This window comes from Urocitellus parryii, chromosome 4, assembly GCF_045843805.1.
Source record: "Urocitellus parryii isolate mUroPar1 chromosome 4, mUroPar1.hap1, whole genome shotgun sequence".
Lineage (NCBI taxonomy): Eukaryota > Metazoa > Chordata > Mammalia > Rodentia > Sciuridae > Urocitellus > Urocitellus parryii.
In genome coordinates this window covers 162563851-162588528 of record NC_135534.1, presented here as the reverse complement: position 1 = coordinate 162588528, position 24678 = coordinate 162563851, and the positions used below count along the sequence as shown (strand labels likewise).

Sequence of the window (24678 nt, the reverse complement as noted above, 5' to 3'; positions counted from 1 at the left end):
CACCACAAAAAAAAAAAAAAAAAGAAGAAGAAGAAGAACTTATGCCTTGATACCATGAATGCACTACTCTTACCTGCCAGGCCAGGTTTCAATCCTGGTTGCTTGTTTGTTTCATACATTTTCAATATAAAATTGGGGATTCCTGCTATAGTCTTTCCTTGGTCTGAGCGGATACCTCCCTTTAACGCTGAATGATAGATTCCACGTGGCATATTCACCATTTCTTGCTTCACAAGTGATGTAAAAAATTTCTCCAAAGCTGAAAATGGAGGGGAAAAAATGAAGTAAATACAGTATTCTGGAAGACAGATGTTTATTCTTAATTCATATAAGAGCATCTAAGCTATATATCAGATTGAACTTTACATGGTTAAAAACTCTTGGTCCCCACATGCATTTCTTAGTCTTCACCACTTAGAACATGACACCAAGTTATTCAAGCTTAAAAACTGAGGAGTCACCAAGTGCAGAGGCACACACCTGTATTTCCAGCAGCTTGGGAGGCTGAGGCAGAAGCATCGCAAGTTCAAAGCCAGCCTCAGCAAAAGCAAGGCACTAAGCAACTCAGTGAGACCCTGATTCTAAATAAAATACAAAATAGGGCTAGGGATGTGGCTCAGTGGTCAAGTGTCCCTGAGTTCAATCCCAGGTACCCCCGTCCCCTGGAAACAGGAGTCATTCTCAGTTCCTCATGTCCCACATATAATCCATTAGCAAATCCTTCTGGCTTCACCTTCAAAGCATATCCCTAATCCATCTGTTTACCTCCAATTTTATTGCCACTTACCTAGTTATCATTTTCTCTCTTCCTCATAAATATTAATGTAAGAACTAGTTTCTTAGTTTCTATTCCTGCTACCCAGGAGGCAGAATGTTATCACTCCCTTCCCTAACAATGTCTGACTTTTCACTGTGTGTAGAATGACTTCACAACCTCTGACCATGACTGAAGGATCATGATCATCCCTCTCCCTCTTACCTCATCTCTACCACCCACCCTTTCTCTCCATATTTAAGCCACACTTCCAAATGGATTCTTTCCATTCCTCAAAAATACGAAGTTGGTATTTTACTCAGGGTCCCTGAACTTTTTGTTCCTTCTATCTGGAACACATCAGTCCCAGATTGATCTGTTCTTTCTTGACCTTCAGGTGTTTCAAGGGAAGCTTTTCATGAACAATTATCATTCTGTAGTAATATTAGAACAATTATTAAAAAATGAATTTGATAGCAGTATGTGTTTATATTCAAGTGTCATTTTCCTAAGGACCACTAGAGGTTGCCCAATACAGAAACAAAGAAACAGTAAAGGTAAACAAATCACATGGAATGGTAAACAAAAAAGCAAACTACTACATATACCTCTTAAAGGAACAAAAAGCAAGGATCCACCCCATTTTGCTGGAATTTCATTTCAAGTATACCTATCTAAAGGTCTCCTTTAAATAAAGGCAGCAAGTGCTTGATGGAGCACCTATTACATGCCCAGTTCTGTCCTCCTGATACAAAAATCTCCCAGATCAAATCAAGCTTCTCTATTCAAACCCCAGAAAGATACCTATGTGGGATGTTTTCCATTTATTCATCAGCTCTATCCTCTACTATTCTCAACCCCACTTTGTGCCCTACAATAACAACTCTTAAGAAACACATCAGCAGGCTCCCTTGTTCTCTGGTTTTTGTTGGCTTCAACTAGTGAGAGACAATGGCAGGAGATCAGAGATTAAAACAAAGTGAGGTCAGGGAATGCACCCCCCAGACACCTTCCAGTAGTTGCTATAGTCTGCATCTCTCCTGAAGGCCCTGACGTCCAAATTCCAATTGCAGACCAAAGACCCCAATTCCTGCATACTAAGGCATAGGTATAACTACTTCAAGCTAAGTATGGACTTTCAGAATGTGTCTATGAATCATTTGTTTGTGAAGATAGTGGCATGATGGTAACAAAGTAACTATGTGCCTTCTCAATAATGATTGGATTCCAACAAAAGGGATAAGCACACATGCCAAGGAACAGGTACACGTCTGCAAATAGACTAAGCCAGAAATGGATACTTGTCTACCTACCGAGCTCCACAGCATTTTAGACACTTTTAAATAACTCCATGCCCCCCCCCAAAAAAAAGTTTTAAATAAAGTTTATTCAGGAGACTGAATGGAGCTAACACACAGAACACCCTATTTCCCTAGCTAGCAACTAGGATTTTTTTTTCCATTGTCTTAGAGTCTTGCCCTGGTCTCCTCCTTACAGTTGACCAGGTGAGAATCTGAAAAGAGGCTGAAAATCTGTAGGATGTCCTACAATTTTTTTAAACAACCCAAATGGCCTTCAAAAACTAATAAACTGTAGTATATCAACACAATGGAGTACCATTTACTAATTACAAACAAAGAAAAATAAAGCCAACTAATACAGGCAACAACTTGGAAGGATCTCAAGTATACTACCTTGAGTGAAAAAAGCTAATCCAAAAACTCTACATACTGAAAATAAGTAGTAAGCTCCAAATAGGTCTATAATATAGTTAATAATATTGTGCCAATGTCAATTTCATGGTTTTAGCAACACATTAATGTTATGTGAGAAGTTATCAAAAGGGCAGCCGAGTAAAAGGCACACAGGAACTCTCTCAACTACTTACAACTGCTTAACATCTAAAATTATTTTTAAATAGGACATTTTTTAAAGTCAATAATAACAACATAAAATCAAGCAAATTACTAGATGTAGTTTGCAGCTGCTTTTGTGTTTATTTGAAAGGAAGAAAAGGGCCAGGATTCACTGAATCTCAACACAATCCACTTTTCTACCTGCAGCACCTGGGGACATCATATATCATCCATCCTATATTCTGTGGTCTACATTCCTAAGGCTGGCACCTTTGTCCTGGTATTTTAGTTCTATAGTAATGAGGAAAAGGGAAAAATGGAAAACTTTGTCCATGGTGATGGTTTGCCAGACATAGCTGGCATTTGGACTACCTAGCCAACTGAATTTTCTCAAAACAACCACAGTTGTTGATCTTGATCCCTCCCCTTCTTGGGGAAAGGCACTGGTAGCCATCAAACAGACTCCACAGAAGAGCCAAAGGCCACTATAGCACTGTACGCACTGGGAGGACAGACACAACTGCACAGCTTCACAATCCCACCTCTTTCTCAATCCCCAGGTTCTCCTAGTGCCACAGGGCTGGAATGGGGATTGCATGTAAGAGGAGAAAAAAGTCATTTAAAAAGCCCAAAAGGACTTCTGGCCCCAAGGTTTTCTTAGGTACAAGAAGAACTCTAGATGACAAGGCTTGTGTTAAGGGAAGGTTCTAGATTCTGAAGAGCTCTGAGGTAGAAAGTGGGGGAAAAAAGAAAACAGTGAGCAAGTCTTTAAGGCTTGTTTTAAACATCAGTGAAATCTCTGTGTGAGCTGTACCATTCAATTTTTCTCAGTGAAAAGAAGGCAGGGACAGGAGTTTATTTAGTGTAGAAATAAATAATATATTTCACACAATATCTCAGGAATCTCCATGAGGAAGAAACCAAGAAAAGAAACTTAGGCTAGGCTAGTGTGATGATGGTTTTCACTAAATTAAACTTCAAAAGTAGAATTAGAGCAAAGAGTAAAATATAACTAATACTGAAAAGTTACTGATCACTTTTTACTTGGGGAATTTTAAATTTTTTTAATAATCAGAAAATAAAATTTATAATAAGGCAAAATCCCAACTATAGTTCACAAGCAAACAAATTTCTCAGATGGGACAACCTATGGTTTCCTACGTTAGATATAGTAATGAGGCATATGAATATTTCTAAATATGACATACACATAGAATAAGTGACTATCACATTTATGCACTGGAATACTTTTTTAAAAGCCAAAGTCCTATAAGCTTTTACAAAAAGTCGAATGCCCATACAATTTGAGCCATTTTAAAAAGCAATAATTCATGGCTCTCAAACATCTATAATATCTTTGGATTACTTAATACAAAGAATAAACTTATAATGATGAAACTACATAACGAGTCTATAATCTAAGGATCTTTTCACGTTAACATATTAACAAAGAGGCATTAATTAAACCAGTGACCTAAAGTCCCACAACAAATTTGTCTTACAGAATAAATTTAGCTTTGAAAATGAATTTTAATTGTCAGTGAGACCAATTGTTTAAACTAGTTTTCCAGTTCAATTGTACTCAAGTCCAGTGGTTTTTGGTGTGTCTTGAACATGGCACTACTTAAAGCAGTCTACACAGGAGAGATGAGGGCACCTAGCATTTCAATTAGAAAGGAAATACCTCAAGTTAAATTAAACTACAGTATAAACATATCACAACAACAATAAAAAAATAAATCAGATGGTAAAATCACTGAAACATGCTAGCTTCCCTGCAACCAAATAGGAGTCACCTGGTAAAACCAAAGGAGGAGTGAGTGACAACAGTTTCAAATAGCAAGGACCAGGAACCGAAAGATCCACATCTTCCTCCTCTTCATCTTCATCCATCTCATCAGGAATAGGGATTTCTGGTCTTATCTGAAATGAAAAATATTATAGGGAAGATGATATGAAGTAAATTATGGAAATCTTTGTGTTTTTTGTACCTGTCAAGATTTTTAAATTGTTAGATTTTATCACTCTATAATGTCAAAAGGCCATTAAAAATAATTTCTTAATAATAATTTCTATTTATGTTCCTAATTGAATAGTAAATTTCAGCTGCCTTATCTAATACAATCTCAGAACCATTTAAAGAACTAACAGTAATAAAAGGAGAAAATCACCATAAGCCAGCATAAGCAGTGATTATCGCAGAAAACGAAGGAAATTCTACATCATCCAAAAATAAAATGTAAACACTAACATATCCAATATATTGAACTTTTATGGCTTACAATTAAGTATTTGCCTTGTCTGAATACTTTTTTTTTTTTAATTTTGTGGTTCTAGCTATACTTGTACAAAAAAACTTACAATATTCCAGTAGAGATATAACAAAGATCAGGGAACGACAAAAGGATTCAGTTGACTTTTTTTTTTTTTAAAGACTTGGCAGTTTGTTGCTACAGAATATAAAAACAGTAAAATCTGTAATTGGTAGCTATACTTTATGGTATCTAATTTGCATTTTGAAGATTTTGTGGTTGCTCTGTGATTAGTTAGGTTTGTGTGAACCAAAAATAAAAAAATGTAAAAAGATTGCCACTATCATAGTTTTCACAAGATATAACTGTTAAGCAATTAATTAAATTTTTAATACTTTCAATGACATACCATCATAATGCCCACATGGAGATAATTAAGCATTAGGGGAGGAAATCAAAATATAAAAAGTGGTTGCTATAACCATAAAGTTCCAGAACCCAGTCATTACCATTAGCCTGTCTCCCGGAGTTATTTTTAGAAATAATTAACAATTCCTGCAGACTGCCTTCTTCATAGGTCCCCAAAGCACTGTTTCATTTAGGAACTGCACTGAGTCAGGACTCTTGCAGAGGGATAGAGGAAAAACGAGAGGAAATGCTTCTCCTAAGTATAATAATCTGAACTCCAATGAAGCCTTTCAACCATAACTAGCATTCTCTTCACTAGAGTGAAAGCAACTTGACCACCTGAGTACTTTCCAAGACAAGACTCAATATTGAACCGGCTACACCTAAAGAGATAATATCACATACAAAGATGTTCACTGACAACACTGCATACCAGAGAGAAACTGGCAGGTTTGGAAACCTTTTGGTTCTAACAATTAGGGTTTCCCAAGTGTTTCTCATCTGCATATATATTGGAATTTTCTAGGTTTACTATGATCAAGAGTTATCTTAGAGATAACTAAAGTGATCTAAAACATCGTGAAGAAAGGAGTTGTTTCTGTGCCCCTCAGCCTCACACCCTTTTTGACAAACCATAGTTCTTTAGGAAAACATAATCCCTGTGTGGCCCAGCAATTCCACTTCTAGGTCTATAACCAAGAGAAATCAAAACATAATCACATAAAAAATTGCATATAAAAGTTCATAGTAGTATTATTCATAAGAGCTCCAAAATGGAAACAAACCCAATGGTTCATCAATTGATGGATATATAGGCAAAATGTGGCATATCCATACAAGGGAATATAATTCAGTTATAAAAAGGAGTAAAATATAGATACATGCTACACATAAGAGAACTTTGAAGGAAATCAGCCACAAAAGAGTGTATCTTGTATGTATCAGAAGGACCAGAATACACAATCTTATAGAGACAGAAGGCAGAGCAAATGTTGCTTAGGTTTGAGGGTTGGGGAAAGGGGGTAATGTGGATTGACTACTAATAGAGTTTCTCTTAGGGAGAAAAGGGTTCTAAAATTAAAATGTGCTTGGTCTGTGATTAGATGCCCAGTTCTTTAAATATATTAAAACACAGAATTGTACAGTTTAAATGAGTGTCTGTATGGTGTGTGAATTATATGTTAGTAAACCTGTCTATAAAGAAAGGAAGGAGGCAGGAAGAGAGGAGGAGGAAGATGAGCCACACAGGCTTTGCCACCACCTCCACCAGAGGGAATTGTTATGAACCTGTGTAGAAAGAATGCTGAAGGACCAAATGTTTTCAGAATTATTTGCTGTAAAAGGGATATCACTGTTGAACATACTTTAACCTATCCAGTCCTTCTGCTTAGTCAACCCAAACAGTATTCAGGCCATCAATATTTCTAAAAGACACAAGAGAAAGAGCTACCATGAAGAGAATAAAGAAAACTGATCTATCCATCCAATTTATCCAATTTCCTATTCAAGCAACTGGATGCTTATATTAATGTATCTGCTGTGCAATGAATAGCATATGTCTACATCTTGGATACGCATAAATTATTACAAAGAAAGAGCTGTACAATCATTTAAATGCAGATAATAAACTCCATGTTTTTATAATGATATGATCACACTCTTTTCCTTCTTTTTGGGGGGAGAAAGGGGGTACCAGGGATTGAACTCAGGGGTACTCAACCACTGAGCCACATCCCCAGCCCTATTTTGTATTTTATTTAGAAACGGATTAGAGTGAGTTGCTTAGCACCTCACTAAATTGCTGAGGATGTCTTTGAACTCACGATCCTCCTGCCTCAGCCTCCTGAGCCGCTGGGATTATAGGTGTGGGCTGCGCACCTGCCTGATATGATCACACTTTCATTATTTTTTTCTTCAAAGGTGAGCTGATTCTCTTGGACAAATTAGCACTTATTATTTGTTGGACCTCCATTCCATTCCATTTCCCTCCTTCTCTTCTCACTTTTTAAAGAATTATTTGTTTCAGCTTCCCTATGCAAACACCCGTATCCTCCATTGGTTTGTGTGCAACAATTGAATACGCTCAATGTGAGTATAGCTGGCAAGAATTAAAATAAGTCTTATGAAAGAATACCTGTTGAAGTCATAAAATTTTGGCAATTGGATTCCATCAGCTGCTAAAAAACCCTGGAACAACTGCATCTCCATTTAAAACACACATGCAACAACAACAAAGCCCTTCCAATTATAGCTAAGCTGTGTTGAAAAACTTAAATGGAAAGCCAAAAATATAAGCTGACGAATTACTTTTCAAATCTGCTTCAAATTGAATACTGGAAAGCTTAGCCTACAAAATGCCTTCCCCTCCAAGTTCCGAGCCAGATAACCTTTCAACCACCTTTCTGTGTGTATAACCTATGAAAATCCCAGAGTCTGTGCATAAACAGAGGATTTTAATTTGGAACATGTCAAGTATCTGCATAAATTCAGTTAAAAAGAGAAACAGCTTCTGATGAATGCAGTGACATTCACTTAAATCAAAGCCAAACGGGTTACGCCATATTTATACCAACCCTAGATGCATAATGAGTTCTTTTATATTACTTCTAAAATTAACTCCAGAAATCAACAAAACAATCTATCTTAAGATCTCTATAATAAAAAGTTTAATTTTTAAATAGCTGAAGATTTTTAATGAGTTTGAATCAGAGAAGGGAATCAATATCTCCTACCTGAACACATATCCATTTCTAACTCTTTTACCAGAAAAGCAACTCTATGTACTTGTTTTATTTTTTCCCCCTTTGAGAGGGCAGTGCTAACTAAGGCAGGACAGATCAGTAAAGAGCTAAAAGGGAAAAATCATTCTTGTCATTTTTTTCAACATTAGAATCAATGAGTCCTCAAAAAAGTCCCCCCAAATTTTGGAACCAACTTTTGATCTGCATTTTAAGTGGTACAAAGGTACCAGTAATAACAAAATACATGCATCCATTCAACATCCCCAGCTCACAAAACAGGGTCTAACAGTAGATGTCCAACAAATCATCATTAAACTGATGCAAATGTTGGGTATTCATCACCTCTAGTTCCACAGAGTGTCCTAATAACAAGTCAGTGACAAGAAAGATAATTTAATGGATGTGGTATCAGCTCACATGGGATCTCATTCAGCTCTACTATCCACTGGACATTGTCCATCTTGCTTTAGATGAACTGTTTCATTCAGCCCTACATTTTCCTTCTGATGTCTGGCACTCTTCTCATTCCTTCTATTCTACCTGTTAACTTTCAACAAGTCATATACTACAAATTGATTTCCACCAATTAACAAGAAAGACTTCTTGAGTAAATTTAAAGGAAAATAGTACTTATCAAAGTAGCTTAATTATAATTTACGAAGGTAGTCATGTTTTTAAGGATACATTATTTTTAATTAATTCTACTTAGAATTCATTGTGGGCTCAAAGTTCATTTCACATGTTTCCACAAGCAGAAAGAAAGAATGTGGATATAATTTCACTGGAAAAGTATATAGGGATTTTAAGTCTTATGAGTAACACAGTTGCCCTTGGTACAGAATAAGTAATCTTTGATAACAAAGAAGAATCTTAGTTTTCACATGATAGAAGTGCCTACCTAGCAGGGGCTTTGCAAACATTGGAAAATACTTTTAATGAAAATGAGCCTGTTGCACATCACTGCTATCATTTACAAAATAGTTATATCCTTAGCCTTTGGGGGACTTGTTTGGGATATGAACCCACTGAACAATTTCTGGCTTTTAGTCTTCAGGTATTTAAAGAACCAAACTGAAAATAATAGATAAAAGGAAGAATACATGACGCAGTCTTGCAAGTGATGATTTTTGGTGAGGAGACAGATCCTCTGTATGAGAGGCTAGGAAATCAAAGTGAGGAAAGACTTTCCAACCACTTACACCACCTCCTCACAACCTCAGTTGAGACTCTCCACATGGTGAGCCACTGCTACTTTTGGAAGAAGAATATATCCCAGAAGAGGATTAAGACAGAAAAAAGGTCAAGAAATATAGCCACAAAAGAGTAAGCTGTACAGCACTGCTTTACCACTCTTTGCATTCAGATAGTGGAAGCCCAAACAGATGTACGTGCTTATACCTTCCAGCATAAATATTATGCTTGGTTCAGAAGATGGGTGCCACTATAGAAACCACCTTGCTGCCAAATCAGCACACCATCTTGAACTTCAGATTCAGGCATGGTCTGTGGTAGACAAAGATTTCCTACCACCTGTGTAGCCTAAGATCTTTATTTGTGATAAATAACAAACATCAAATTCAAGATAGTGTGCTGACTTGACAGCAAGGTGGTTTCAACAGTGGCACTCATCTTCTGGACCAAACATACTATTTATGTTGGAAGAAACATACTATTTATGTATGTTTATACATAAACATACTATTTATGTATAAAGAACTATTTATAGCTATTCAGGGATTGAAGGATATAGAAGAGTTTGAGTAAGAAAGTAGCTACTATTTGACACAGTATAGCATTTAACTGAGTATAAATTCCAACAATCAGAAACTGAATGTCATCCTAACGTCACAAAGTAGGGGAGAATAAACAATCAACAGTACATGGGAATTGTGTAATAAAACCTATTGCTCCAGAGGGAATATTTCAAGAATAATTGCTAAAAATAAATGTTTATGCTGTGATCTAAATGAGCAATTGCTTATTTTTAAAAAAATTAAAAAGGTATCTCTCCAGATGCTATCGCTATACTTTTGGTAGGCATTTACACATCAGTTTCACATTGCTTTGTTTCCTTTTTCAAGCAGCTGTGGGAATTTGTAGTCACCATAGTACAGCTTGAAGTCCCATCTTTTTAAATTATATGCGTTATAAAACACCTTTACTTAAGCCTTCCCATTTGTAAACACTGCATGACAAGCCATCTAATTTGTCTTTATGAGTCCTTTATAGAAAATCCTGCCTTATTTAGGATTTGTTTTACAAGAACCTATTTTTAGTTCTTTTCATATGGTGGCGCCAATTCAGTTCAGTAAACAAAAGAGTGCCAGGTTCTTACTGGCATCTAATCGCTGTAGAAACTCAATCCTGAAGAAAAACCCAAACCCATTTTAATGCCTAAGGATGCCAACAAATTACACCAAATCTGCTTGCCATTTGACCTCCAGGATAGTTTCTGGGTAGTATTACGTGTAACTTCATGTAACACAACATCTGCTTTATACCCTAAAGTGATTCAACAAACACCCAAATACATTTGAACTTATCATGGCACTAAATATGAAATCAGATATTGAACTCCATAACAGGATCTAATCATTTTAAACTGGTTATATTAGATAGATACCAGAAAAAAAGATTGTATTGTTTAGTTCAAAACTAAGATAATAAGCTTATTTTTAAAACTAAAATAATGCCATACTATGTGCTAAACCTCAAGATACTATCGTCATCCAACTCTCTAGGGCTCAGCTATACATAATTTCACAGTATATTAATAAATAGCAGATTTTTTATATGGTATGTGTTATTCATCACAAATAAAGATCTTTGGCTATAGAAGTGGTAGGAAATCTTCATCTACCACAGCCCATGCCTGGATTTGAAGTTCAAATTGGCACACTGACTTGACAGCAAGATGGTTTCTACAATGGCATCTGGACCAAGCACACCTCCAGTCACCTTAAAACAACTTCATGTGTACCACAGCTGTCTTTCATCTACTTTAGAGTTTTAAATTCATTATCTGGAAGCATAAGACCTCTACAGTCTTAAACAGATGAAGCAAATATACAATGTGAATTCTTACATACTGACAATATGTCTAGTTATACATTCATTCATCAGCTAAGAATCTCCTAAGAAAGGGACTAAAATAAAGTGGTAAAACCCAGCGAAGTCATCGGGAGATGTTAGTGACAAAGCAGAAATGCATACCTTTTCAGGCAGATGAAGAATGGTGTGTTCTCCTGCACTAAAGTGGGACAGAGACTTGTATGCAGCATTGGCTACAATTGGGTCCTAGAGAGGGTGAAGGAACAACAAAACAAACAAATAAAAAATAACATGTATTAAACATCAGATCCAGAGGGAGAAAGAAAATGTTCCCTCACCAACCCCAAGGTTCTAGAGTCAATGCATTAGAAAGAGTACTCAAGCCTTGCCTAGGCCAAAAGGACATTTACTTGCAACTTCAGAAGAGAAAGCAAGGAAATCTATCCTCATTTCAAAAGAAAATACTGTGGAGTGGAAAGGCCTGAAAAGGGAAGTAAGGACAACTGGAAAAAATTATCAGTGCCAAACATTTTTCTGGAGTATCTGTTCCAAATAAAAATAGAAAAGAGCATTGGACAAAGGGGTCAGAAACATTAAACTTTTATCCTAATTTGGGCACTGACCATAAAGCAACTCATGATTGCTCAGGTCCCCATGAAATAGTGTGGTTTATTGGAAAGAGTATGAGGGTTTAGAATTTGGGTTTAGTGTTTGGGTTCTGGCTCTCCACCTACTAACAGGGCAAGGAGGCCTTTTGGAATCTAAGCTCATTCACCCATGAGTCAGATGTAACATCACCAACACCCTGTTCTTTATACTCCAGATTGGAAATGATACAAAAAAACAGAACTGAACTTTTTGTTTGGAATGTGGGGGAGGGGCAAGGCAGGAAATGAAAAAGATCACATAAAAATATGAGAATGTCAACAATCTCTCTTCAATTTTTGGATTAAAGAAATTAAATATGCTTTACGATGAAGATGTATTAGTGGGCATAAATTGAGAACATTTTAAAATCTAAACATATGAACACTTTTTTAACCAAGAAGTTATCATTTCAAAAGAGTTACTCATATTTCTCATTCTAAGAGCCTTATTTCATGATTCTTGCCCCAGCTTTGTTCTGATTCAGTGACACCCTTGACAGTACCTTGTTTTGTGTGTGAGTCCAGAGGAAACTAAGGACTTGAACTTTGAAATTCTGAAAAATTAGAAAATACAAAGAAAAAAATTAAAAACAAAGATAAAACTGAGAATAAGCAATCTGAAGTAGCAAATGATGGAAATTAAATCACTTTTTAAATTACATCATCATTAACTGACTCAACCTGTCATTCATAAAATGAAATGAATGAGTATCATTCATAAAATGAAAATACTCAGAAACAGACCTATCATCTAAACACAGATAAATTAAACACAGTGAGATTTTAAGATTATTAAATCTACAACCTAACCATTTCTCACTGACCCCTAAAATCCTAATAAAAATGTCACTATTTCATGCCACTGTTCCTAATGCCCTATCTAGGAGAAAGTTTATCTTTCTCCAAAAGCCATAAGGCATGTGGCACACGTTAGCATCTGGTATGATTAACACCCTAGGAGAATGTATATTCCTTAGAGCAATGACTTTTTTTTCCCCTTCATTTTCTTGTATGTTGTCATAGTATAATTGTTAATCAGACAGACTCTTGCCTCACAGTTCAGAATGGTGATGAAAAGATATAGATAGATAGATAGATGTGTGTGTGTGTGTGTGTGTATATATATATATATATATATATATATATATATATATAGTATCCCAAACAATGGTAAATATATTATGTCCAAACAACATGAACAAATATTTTTTTTTACATACCATGTCTTTTTTTTATTTCAAAGATTTAGACCAGAGAGCTCAGAGTAGTCTCTTAAAAATGACAAATAATAAATAATTGGTTCAACATAAAAATCAATTTCCAATATTCAACATCTTCTTCATTTCAGTAAGATCTAACGTCTTGCCCTTCAAAATCATTAATGGTTCTCCACTATCTTCTTGTCTTTGCATATTCTATTCCCTGAACTTCAACTGGAAGTAGCATTATATACTAATTCTTCAAGATCCCTGCCTATTGGCACCAACAAATTGAGGTTACCTTAGAGTCCTCCTAAATGATATTTCTCATTTCCTCCATATTTTCATTGCCCTTTGATTAACTGTACCCATCAAATGTTATTATAATTATCATTGGTCACTTCCATCTCTTTACCAACATTTGAGCTTCTAAAATAACATGCTATAATGGAAAATATAACCTATCGAGCTAGAAAGTCCTGGATTTTGGCACCAGTTTTCACTTGGTAACTACTATGTTAGTTAAGGTACTTGCCTGGTGCATGGCAGATATTCAAAAAAATATTATTTAACACCTAATTGGCCTTCCAAAGCCTTAGTAGTTTCTTTAGCTATAAAATAAAATAATATGTTCCTATGAGATCTTAGAACTAATTGATATAAAGTAACTAGAAGAGTTCTGGGAATTTAATAGGAATTCAAAAATAGTATCTATCATTATATACTAGTATCTCTAAAGCCTAGTATTATTTTAATAAATGTCTCTTGATGAATAAAAATACCAAGCATTGTACAAACCAATTCATAAAATATGCTATAATTGAATCATGGACTCATAATTCTGAAGCAGAAAAGAATATATGTAAATGTATCTCTGTAGCAGAAAAAAAGTTCTTATAACACTATACATAAAGAACTTTGGAAGTAATAGGCTTATGCTTAGAGAAAAATATTAAAAGATTGAGATAAGTGAAAACCATTCTTTATTTCCTAAAACAGACTGTAAAATTAGAAATGACACAGAAAGTCTGGACAGAGGGAACAACATGAACAAAAGAAAAGAAAAAGTTTGGAAGTATGTAGAAAAATGACAGGTGGCCTCATTTCTCTGGAACACAGGGTGCAGGACAATAGAGAAAGGCCAGGGTGTAGAGAGATTGTCTTATTGGCTAGATGTAAACAGGTTGGACTTCATTTTAGGTGAACATAAGGCACTGAAGTGATCAGGAATAGAAGTGACCGAAGAAATGCTTTAGGGAGCGGGCATGGGGATAAAAAAGATGGTGGAATGAGATGGACATCATTACCCTAAGTACATGTATGAAGACATGAATGGTGTGAATATACTTTGTATACAATCAGAGATATGAAAAATTGTGCTCTATATGTGTAATATGAATTGTAATGTATCCTGCTATCATATATAACAAATTAGAATAAAAAATAGATGGAAAAAAATAAAGAAATGCTTTAGAGAAACTAAACTCAATTTTGACTTATATCCAAACAAGTTATAAACAATTAAAAGAAAACAAATTATCTAAAAACACACAGAAAGATAGGAGAGGAAGGAAGGATGGAAGAATGGACTTCTTAGAGGGTGGAAAGATAGAGGGAAGGATGGAGAGAGAGCTCAACAGTTCTCCACTTCTGCTTCTGAGGGGATCACTGGAACTTAAGTGACTCCCTTGACCGTGAGGGAAGAAATGGATAAAAAAGGTCCCAAAGCAATCTGCCTGAAAAACAGAGCAACCTTAACGTTATATCAGCTCTGAAATAAATTAAAAGAGGGGAAGGCTGAATCTAGTCCAAAAGACAATTCACAGCTATGGATAAGCAAATAAGAAACCAACACACAAACCACTTCATAAATTAACCTATAATAAAATCAAAGAAATTCAAAGAACAAGCAACACAAAGGATGAGATTTCAGCACTGGAAGACAGAAAACAGACACACACAACATGCCCCTGCCTCCATTTCTAGACCCAGCTCCTTGTCAGTAGCCCTGCAGGCTTTGTGACAATAGAGGGGCGAGTAACCATGGACTGCAACCATTTAAAAAAAAAAAAAAAGACTGTTGGTGGACTATAAACTCTAGAAGTCACAGATTGACTCTTTTTTTAATACCCTAAAACAAAAGTCTACACATCTTAAGAATGAACTCAAAATACACTAGATTGGTTCAGTTGTTTATTCAGCAAGTACATAGAAATTACACAGTATGTGCCGGGTGCTATGCTAGATATTTAACCTCAAAAATGACAGATTTGATTTTATTCATTAGGTGGCAATCAGAATTATTAGAAGTAGTTTCCTATAATCCCATCTAGTCATATGTTCTAAAACACACAAAGGACTACAATTAGAATCTTTATGAAGTCTGTGAAGCACTAGATCAAAATGAAAGCTCACTAAGACTCCAAGTGAAAATCAACTGCTGCTCCTGGCAGGAAAAGAAACAGAGGTGAACACGAAGGAGAATATGACGTACAAAAGTGGAAGTATAAATGTAGTTTGCCATATTCTGATGCATTTCACTCTTTTCCAAGAAGAGATAATGAAGAAAATGCTAAGCAGCAATATATGAATTTTATGGCAAAGAATCTTCTGCCAATTGTTTCAACTCATTATAATCACACTGAGTAATCTGCGAAACTAGAAGAATCTATCTTGTCTTTATTAAAGTCTTCCTAGATTATTTTTTAGAGCTTAAAACGTTAATAAAATGATTTGAAACTGTTGATCTTATGAATTCTATTATTTTAAAAACATCATTTTTAACATAGTGGCTTTTAAAAGTCTTGACCATACTCTCATAATAAAATCTCCGTCTCCTTTAGCTAAATAAATCATAAAGACACAAAATTATAAGGGTAGCAATCCTCCTACTCATAAGGATCCATAAAAGTATCAGCATGTTCTCAGAACAAAAAACACTAAAGGATTTTTGTCCAAGAAAATATTACAAAAATTCATTCTAAAAAAAATTATTATGTCACACGTCTTTGTAAAGTAAAAACAGGCTAAGGTAGCTGCGCTGAAAACATACCTCATATTCAGCTGTATTGACTGTTAAGGAAGGAACCAGAGAAAACAGTTCACTCAGAGTCTTCAAAATGAGAGGTCTTGTGTCACAACTCAACTTCGGAGAGAGGGCTTTCCAAGTAGAGCGAATACAAACAACCTGTGAAGCAGATTGAAGAAGTCAACATCTAACAAAACTCCAACTCACATCCAGGCATTAGTTAAGAATATTGTATTTTATTATATAGAGACAAGAACAAGAACATTCCTAGAAGATTTAGTAAGTTACTACCTCTCAAAAGAAAACTGTAATATAAGCTGTTGAAAATCCAGCCTGCCTGTGTCAAAAATCCAGCTTTTTGACTACTTTGTTTTGGTTACCCAAGTATAGAACTATGGGTCTCTTGCTCCCTCCCTTTCTCTCTCATACACACACACCCTACATGCATACAAAATTCACTCCAGATCAACAGAAGAACCATTCTGTAAAATGCAAGCAAGTAAGATGATGCTAGCACATTCTAAAGCCAGGTATGTATAGGTCCTGTAGTTTTTCAGTCTCACTGAAATCACATCACCACCCAGAAAACTGGGATATTAACATATATAAATCATACATTCTCAATCCAAAGCACCTTGCAAGCTTTTAAAGGAGATGGGAGAATAATTATATTACTTAGAATAACAATTTAAGACTTTCTTAAGTTCAATTTCAACTACAACAGATGATTTTTTTCACTAATAGGTATTTTATTAAAATTTTAAAACTCAGGCAGGAAGAGTGCCAACATGGATCAATTAGATAGTTTAACCAGGATTAATCTTTCTAAAATACTTCAATCTCTTCTTTGAGCTGCAATTAATATACACAATTTCTCTCCATCTAGAAAAATAAATTATTTAGAAAAACTACAAGAGGCAGTAAGTGAAAAGATGTCAAAGACAAATGAATAATATATACTTAACAGATACAGATAACTAAGAGGCTCAAAGAAAAAGACAGCAGATAGAGTATCTCCCAGAAAATGAATTTAGTGGTTTTGCTCTTATTTTCTACTTTCTATAAATTGGTGGAAAAAAACAATGGTCTTTGACTTAGAATCTACTACGTGATCTGAATTTAACCATCATTTACTAATGGCAGACATGACAGTAGACACATTGACAATGTTACAGAGCTGGGGCCTTCCAAAGAATGAGGTGGCATGAATACTCCTCCTTCAAACTCTGATTCTTGCAATCAAGTCAGAAAGATATCAGACATGTCAACATGTCACCTAGAATAACAGAAATTAGTTTCAAGGAACAGGAAAAGGGGCCAGTCTCAAGGGAGAAAGTGGATTCACTGAGAGGGGAAAGGACAGTGTGTCCTTCCTACACTCCAGTTTTACTGGGGATCCCAGAGAAGTTTCCAGAGTCCCATCCAAGTCCACCTCTTGACTTTTGACTGACAGAAGGCAGACTCTCAAGTCCCTACTGCCCTGACAACTCTAGGTCACTTTAGCCCATGCTGGCCAGCTTGAATTGGAATCTTAGCCATTAATTCTTACAGAGTTTATGGTTAGGAGGAACTATCCTAATCTCCCCGAGTTTTGGGATCTGGTCTATGAAAAGGCACACAAAGTCTCCTCACCTTGAGGGTAACTTGGGTTCCTCTTATCAACATTATTTCATGCCTGCATTTCTCCTGCAAGTGACAGTCTATCCACTTAAGCCAGACAAGGCTGTAGGTAAATTGCTTCTTGGAAAATAAAGCAAGTGGGGCCTAGTTACAGGATCATTCTCTTAACCTTGTGTTCCCACCATTCACATCTGTCTCCTAACAACACCAAGAAATAACTCTGATATCACAAATCATGAGGGTTTGAAATTTTTTTTCTCTGAAAAGCTACCAATCCAGCACAGTACTAAGAGGAAGAATATATTATAAAACACAAACTAACCTTTCAAAGAACTTACCAACTTACTGGAAAAAAAAGGGAGAGAGAGAGACGTCTGTGATTCTAAATTAGAAAACCAAAAGGTACTTGATTTGGGTCTGAACTATCGTCAAGAGAAAATAATTTCAAAAGGAATCCAGAGAGGAGAGAAATATCACTGGGTAGGACTCACCAGGGACAGCATGGAGAGAGGGTGAGTTCTGAGACGGAACCTGAAGAAGGAATGGACAGAAATCACGCAGACACACAAGGACAGGGAACACATAAACCAAGCCAAAATGCACAAAAGGCTGAGTGCTAGTAGGGAAAGGCTGGCAGATGGCAGAATACCTGGAATACTGGCACCTGTAGGGACTTCCGAGTTGAGCAGCACACAGAAAGAAAGGCCACTCATGAAAGATTCACATGGTCATCTTACAGCCAAAGCTAAGGCAGTTGTCCCGGCTCCCTCAATCTGGTTATTATTTCTCACTAGTCTCTAATATATAAACAATCTCCAAAATTTTCTCCCCCAAAAAAGTCAATGAACTCACTAATTATGCTTGCTTATGCCTTAGTTTAAATGTCTATCTAATTCCAACCTGTGCTGTTTCAAGATCTAGTTTAAGTCCCACTTCCTCAGGTAAGTTTTCCTCTGAAATTCGAGTCTGAATAGTGCGGATGGGAAATCAGAGGTAGATAATAAAAAATGAAAAGAACTTCGGGAATGAATTGAAAACTGAGATGTCTAGGTCCTGGAGACCTGCACAAATGGTAGCAACGTTAAAAATTGAAGGAAACCAGAAGGAAGAGCATATTTGCAGGAGATGGAGTAGAGGAGTTCAGTTTGAGATAGGTTTAATTGGAGTTGATGGGCAACTTCACCAAGAAATATCCTACAGGCAAGAGAAAAGACTACAACTCAGATGTAAGGTGGGTCAATAATATCTTTGTCATTTGAACATTTCTATAAATCAAGATATCACAAGGAGGTGTCCCTCACACTGCCACAAACATTACAATCCACTTAGTGGGGTTGGTCAAAAAGATCTCCAGCCAAATAGTATAAGGAAAATCCTGTCCTTTCCATCAAAAGGGATAAGCACACATACTCAGAAGATTTTCAAGGATTTCAAAAACTTTAAGTCTTCTTCCTACAAAGTTTGAAAACTAATGCCTAAAATGGTTCTCCAGACTGTGAAAAAAATATTCCAGAATCCCAGCCATACGCATGGCCTCAAACATCGTCAGGTATACCTGCAAGGAATACCTGTAAACCCAACTTGCCACACAAAAGTAAGAGCAGGAATGCCTCTGGTACAGGGGACTGCCTTCTCTGACCCTCTGAGCATCCAATCTCAGCTAGCCTTAACTAGATCTTAGAGATCTGGCCCTAAGTCTCCCTGGATTCAACCCATTACCATCTCACTATGAGTCTCCTTGAAGCTTGTAGATCTAGTCCTCTATCAAACCACATCAGATTAGTCTGGCTTATACTGGCTTATTCTGAATCTACTGCTCATGTCTAGTCTATAATCAAAAAGCAGATTGACTTCTTGTTCAGAAATATGGCATAGAACATGCAAAATGACTGAAAAAATAGAAAATGTTACTATACAGTTGAGTTGAAAAGAAAAAACAAAGATAAAGTGTACAATCCATTGGATTTTAGAATACCCAAAGTTATACAACTATCACAGTCGATTTTAAAGCATTTTCCTTACTCCCATAAAAACAATAACAACAACAAAAGCCTGTTCATTACTCTCCATTTTGCCCCTGGTCCCCAGCTCTTCCAGGCCTAGGCAACCATAAATATACTGTGGGTTTCCATAAATTTGTCCAATCAAAACCTTTCCTATAAATGGAATCATATGATACGTGGTCTTCTGTAATGACTCCTTTCTCCTAGCATACTGTTCTCCAGGTTCATCCACGCTGTTGTACCATATATTAATACTTTTTATTTCTGCATAATATTCCACTCAGTTTATACACTTTTTTGTATTATTTTTAACTTTTTGGTGTATTTATTACAAAATGAAAGGTTAAAAAAGTAATGGGGAGGGTGAAGCACCAAAGAAATAATGGCTAAGAATTTCCATAATTAGTAAAAGACATAAATCTCTCATTGGAGTCCTAAGTAAGATTTTAAAAGTTTTCTTTTATTAAATACATTATACTATGACTGTTAAACACTGAAAATAGTCTCAAAGCTAAAAAGCAAAAAATACAGACTATCAAGAACAATTGAGAACAACAACACACTTTTCAAAATTAACAACATCAGAAAACCACGCAAAAAAAATCTTAAATGTGCTGAGGAAACTGTCAGCCTGTGATGCAAAATCCATCATTCAACAAAACAAAACACATCATTATCCAAAGTACATGTATGAAGACATGAATTGGTGTGAACATACTTTATATATATACAGAGATATGAAAAATTGTGTTCTATATGTGTAATAAGAATTGTGATGCATTCCGCTGTCATGTATTTAGAAAATAAAAACAATTAAAAAATGCAAAACAATAAATACCCAAAATGAGGAATACCTAGAAATCACACACATAACATATTAATCTTCATGTACAAATGACTCAGTAATTCAGTTTGCTCAATTTTGGAGAGACTCATCCCATTCCAAGTGTTTACATTATGCATATTTTGTTGCTAGAGGAGAATGACACTTTTCTCACATTACTCCTCCACAAGAGTCTTAGCAAAACATAGTACAGATTAAGGAGACCCTACTCAGTGTGATGTACTGGGCAGAGCATATGACTAGAGTCAAAAACCCCAGGCCTCCTATTTAACTGCATGGCTATGGCAAAGTCATTAATCTCCCTCAGTCTTTTCCCCAGCTGCAAAATGGAAATAACACTAGTAACACCTGCTTTAATGTATAGCACAAGGTTAACAATAAAGACATAGTGAGACCATTGTATGCAAATGTGCTTTATACACTGAAAAAACTAGTTATTGCTGTTATAACCAATGGAAAAAATAAGAAATCCCAGAAGAATCAGAGCCTTTGCTTCCTATTCCTGTGCTGTGAAAATGACTTTGTTCCAACACAGAGGAACAGATAGCTATCTCCTAATTTTACTTTCAAAAGCTATTTCTAGAAATTCCTGAGAACAGTCTACTCTCTTTGTCCTGATTCTTTACTCCAACAGAGGGAAAGCTTTATATTAAAAAAAAAAAAAAAACCTTTAGGCTATGAAAATTACCTTATTTGCCTCTTTCTTAATGAAGGTAAAAGAAGCTCCCTCCACAATTAAAGAACTCAAGGCATCATCACACAGTGAAGCCCTCTCAAGCTAATTCGGCAAACACAATTCATACAATAACGGGGGACAAGAGGGAGTTTAAAGAGACACAATCAATGGAGCAGAAACAATGGGAAAAATAACATTCTTTCTTATCCTAATAAATGGGGTTAAAGGTTGTAAGTATTAAAAAAATGACTAGCACAGGTTTGTTTAGGCAATTTCACAGTCTTTTATGTCTGAGACTAGTTTATTATGAAGGCAGTGTTGTAGGGAAAAAAAAATAAATGGTATAAATAATTGAGTTGCCTTTGGTTAAGTCCCTCATAATCTAAAGGACTATAATCCTAATGATTTTCTATTATAGTTGTTCAACTTTAGTCCAGTTCATGCAAACATGAAGCATATATCTGAACAACCAACTATAGCTTAGTGAATCAAAATTATTTGTTCTTGCGGTAACACTACTCTGATATTAACAACCACTAACATCACCATGGCACCTCCAAAAGAACAGACTCCTTACAACATTCTGTATTTCTGAGAAACTATTGGTGCTTTGCAGTACATACTTACAATTCTAATATCTGAGAACAGACAGAGATATTCATTAAACAGATTGATTTAAACTATCAAGGCACCTGGGGGACCCACTACTCAATGACCTGGAATACTAGGTTTCTTTTTTATTCCCCCAAGTTGAGAAGCTCCAGGTTCCTTAAGATACCTCCCTGAGGGGAACAATAGCTTCCAATGCAAACTCCATTGATTTCTCTGCAGGAACAGAAAGAATGACATGAAGAGTTCCCTACAGGAACATTCACTTTTTCCTTTTGCTAGAGCCTATTAATTATCTATTAATTAAAATTAAATAGATTAATTATCTATTTCTTGGTGGACATTCCTCTGGTATGGGCTAGCAAATCCATAGTAAGAATGTTTAAAAAATATTCTCTGGCAAGAATTGATTAGAGCTTTATTCCCCTCAGATAACCAGATGAGTTGGAGGTGGGTATCTCTTTCCCCCCATAAATGGAGGTTAGACTCCAAGGTGATAAAAGAAAATAACAGGAACTCAAATAACATAATTCAAGACTCAAAAACCCAAACTACTGGAAAGTTGTTCAGCAGATTGAAAATTAAAAAGCAAAACAAATCCAGTATCTACCAGCAATAAGATTGAATTATTATCCATCTAAATTTTAAAAAGTTGCAAAACATATATATCATGAGAATACTATAGAAATACTGAGAAACATAGTTTATTGCCATTTAAAATTGAAAAATTAACATCACGTACATAAAAAATAATTGATGACTTAAGCAATTACGACAAAGGTATAAAAAGACTTTCGGAAGCAATTTTTAGCTACAGAGTAGTAACCAATGTTGACAGTTACTGAAACTTAACTTGACTAGATGTCCAATGAAGATCATTCTTCTGCCCCCATCTCCCACCCTGTACTTGTGCATAGATCTGGGGATAACAATAGCAAGTTCAGGCTTCCAGGCCTGACTGACACAGATCTACCTACAGTCTCCTAACAACAAGAAGGAAACATACCTGTCCCCATCTCACTGAAGCAAACAAGCTCCTCCTTAAGAACAATCAAAACTAAAGAAAAAAACCTGTAATCTACAATTTCAACATCGGGGAGAAGTAAATTCGGCAGGCTTTTTTTTTTTTTAATCTTTTTAGGAATTATTTTGTTTTTCAGTAATAGAAATCAAGAGAAAGTACTCAACATAGAAGACACTTCCCACAGGAAAAAAATATGTTGAATGAATGACTGGCATTAATTGACACACTAGAATCTAACACAGGGCTCATCCCTGTTTCTGTCAGGGCAGAGTTAATATTTTAGACTAGGAGGGCAACCTAGTCTCCGTCACAACTACTAAACTCTGCCATTGTAGCATGAAAACAGCCACAGACAATAAACAATGGGCATGTCTGTTTTCTAATAAAAGTTTACTTACAGCCTTACTTTCACCAACTCCTGGACCCAGAATATGTGTTTGGTAACCAGATCCAACTTAGCAATTAGATTACACCAGTGCTTCCTTAACTTTAATGTACATACGAATCTCCTGTGGGGAAAAGATCTAGTTTTAACATGGATTCTGATTCAGTGCCTGTGGAGCAGAGACTAAGATTCTTAATTTGCAACAAGTTCTCAGGTGACATAGAAGCTGCTGATTAGAAAACCATACAACTTTGAGTTACAAGATACTAAACTTTACTGGTGAATTTAACTCAGAAATTCAAAACAGGGAGGAAATTAGAAGTGAGACAACAATAAGTCCTGGATTTTACTGAAATAGTTCCAATATCAAGGATTCTGATGCATTGCCCCATAAGAGTCAAACTGAATGAATTCCAAAGTTCACCTTCCATGTTGCCCTTCCACTTGAAAGAGGCATAATAATGATGTCTGCACACATATGCTAACATTTAGTTTTAGAAACAGGGATATCATTTTCTAACCCTTTTTTTTAACAGTAAAGATTTTAAAATGTTTACTACATAAACACAACTAAATAATACTTTCAAACAAACTGATAGTTTTAGACATTATTTCAAGGTGATAATTTTTATACCTTTATTTATTTTTTGTAATGTGGTGCTGAAAATCAAACCCAGTGCCTCCCACATGCTAGGCAAGTGCCCTAACACTGAGCTACAACCCCAGCCCTCAACGTACTAACTTTTGAAATTATTCATGCAGACTGAACACTCAATGGAAAAGTTTTCACTGAAGCCAGATGACATAAACCCTGAGAAGTAAAACAACTTAAAAATATCTACTCAGTCCTACTTTCAAAGGACTCAGATTATCAATTTGTTTGTTTTTTCAGTTCAAGAAATGTGAACTGCCGCAGTCCAGCTGCAGCAAAATAACCGGGAGGGGCGGGGGGTGACAAGGAACTAGTGAAGATTGATAAAGCAGGAGTGGGAGCCATTTATTGTAGGACAGGAGGGGTATATATACATAACTGAATACACAGCTTAACTTAATTAACATAAACTAGATACAGCAGTCAACCAATAAGGAATCCTCATTATAATGATTACACACAGCTTAACTTAATTGACATAATCTAGACACAGCAGTCAGTCATCAAGGAATCTATATCATCTTAATGTCTCCATGGTGTTACTTCTCAAACCACTCCCTCTGGCAAAATGCCAGGCGCCATCTTGACTTGTTTACGGACCCTAACAGTGAACAATTGTAATGAACAAGGTTCTAAGCTATGCCCTTGGAGGAAAAGAAGAAGGCAAAAAAAGAAAAAGAAAAAAAGATTGTAAAACATGCCTTTTACCTTAAGGAGCTCACCAGGTGATAGTGATGTGTAACCATGCATTACAAAACCTTGGACTGAGAGAAATTGCCAAAGTTAGAAGGTAGATACAGAAAGAAAAAGTACTTGGTAAAGAAGAGAGCAAGCATGAAAAAGGAATTCCTGGAGGGGATCATATTGAAGAGTGATTATGCACCAGACATGCTTACATCTATTTCTTTTCCAATTTTACCAATTTAATC

The 24678-nt window shown here is 35.8% G+C and overlaps 1 protein-coding gene across 2 annotated transcripts in view; it reads right to left on the bottom strand.

Moving 5' to 3' along the window:
* Focad (focadhesin) overlaps positions 1–24678 on the bottom strand; it is a 283866-nt gene that overhangs the window by 98780 nt on the left and 160408 nt on the right. For both annotated transcript variants that reach the window (XM_026397575.2, XM_077797050.1), the window contains exons 16-20: positions 15961–16095; positions 12213–12263; positions 11225–11308; positions 4407–4533; positions 74–259 (exon numbers count right to left, since the gene is read on the bottom strand). In XM_026397575.2, coding sequence (XP_026253360.2) covers positions 74–259; positions 4407–4533; positions 11225–11308; positions 12213–12263; positions 15961–16095 — 583 coding nt within the window. The remainder of the gene's footprint in view (positions 1–73; positions 260–4406; positions 4534–11224; positions 11309–12212; positions 12264–15960; positions 16096–24678) is intronic.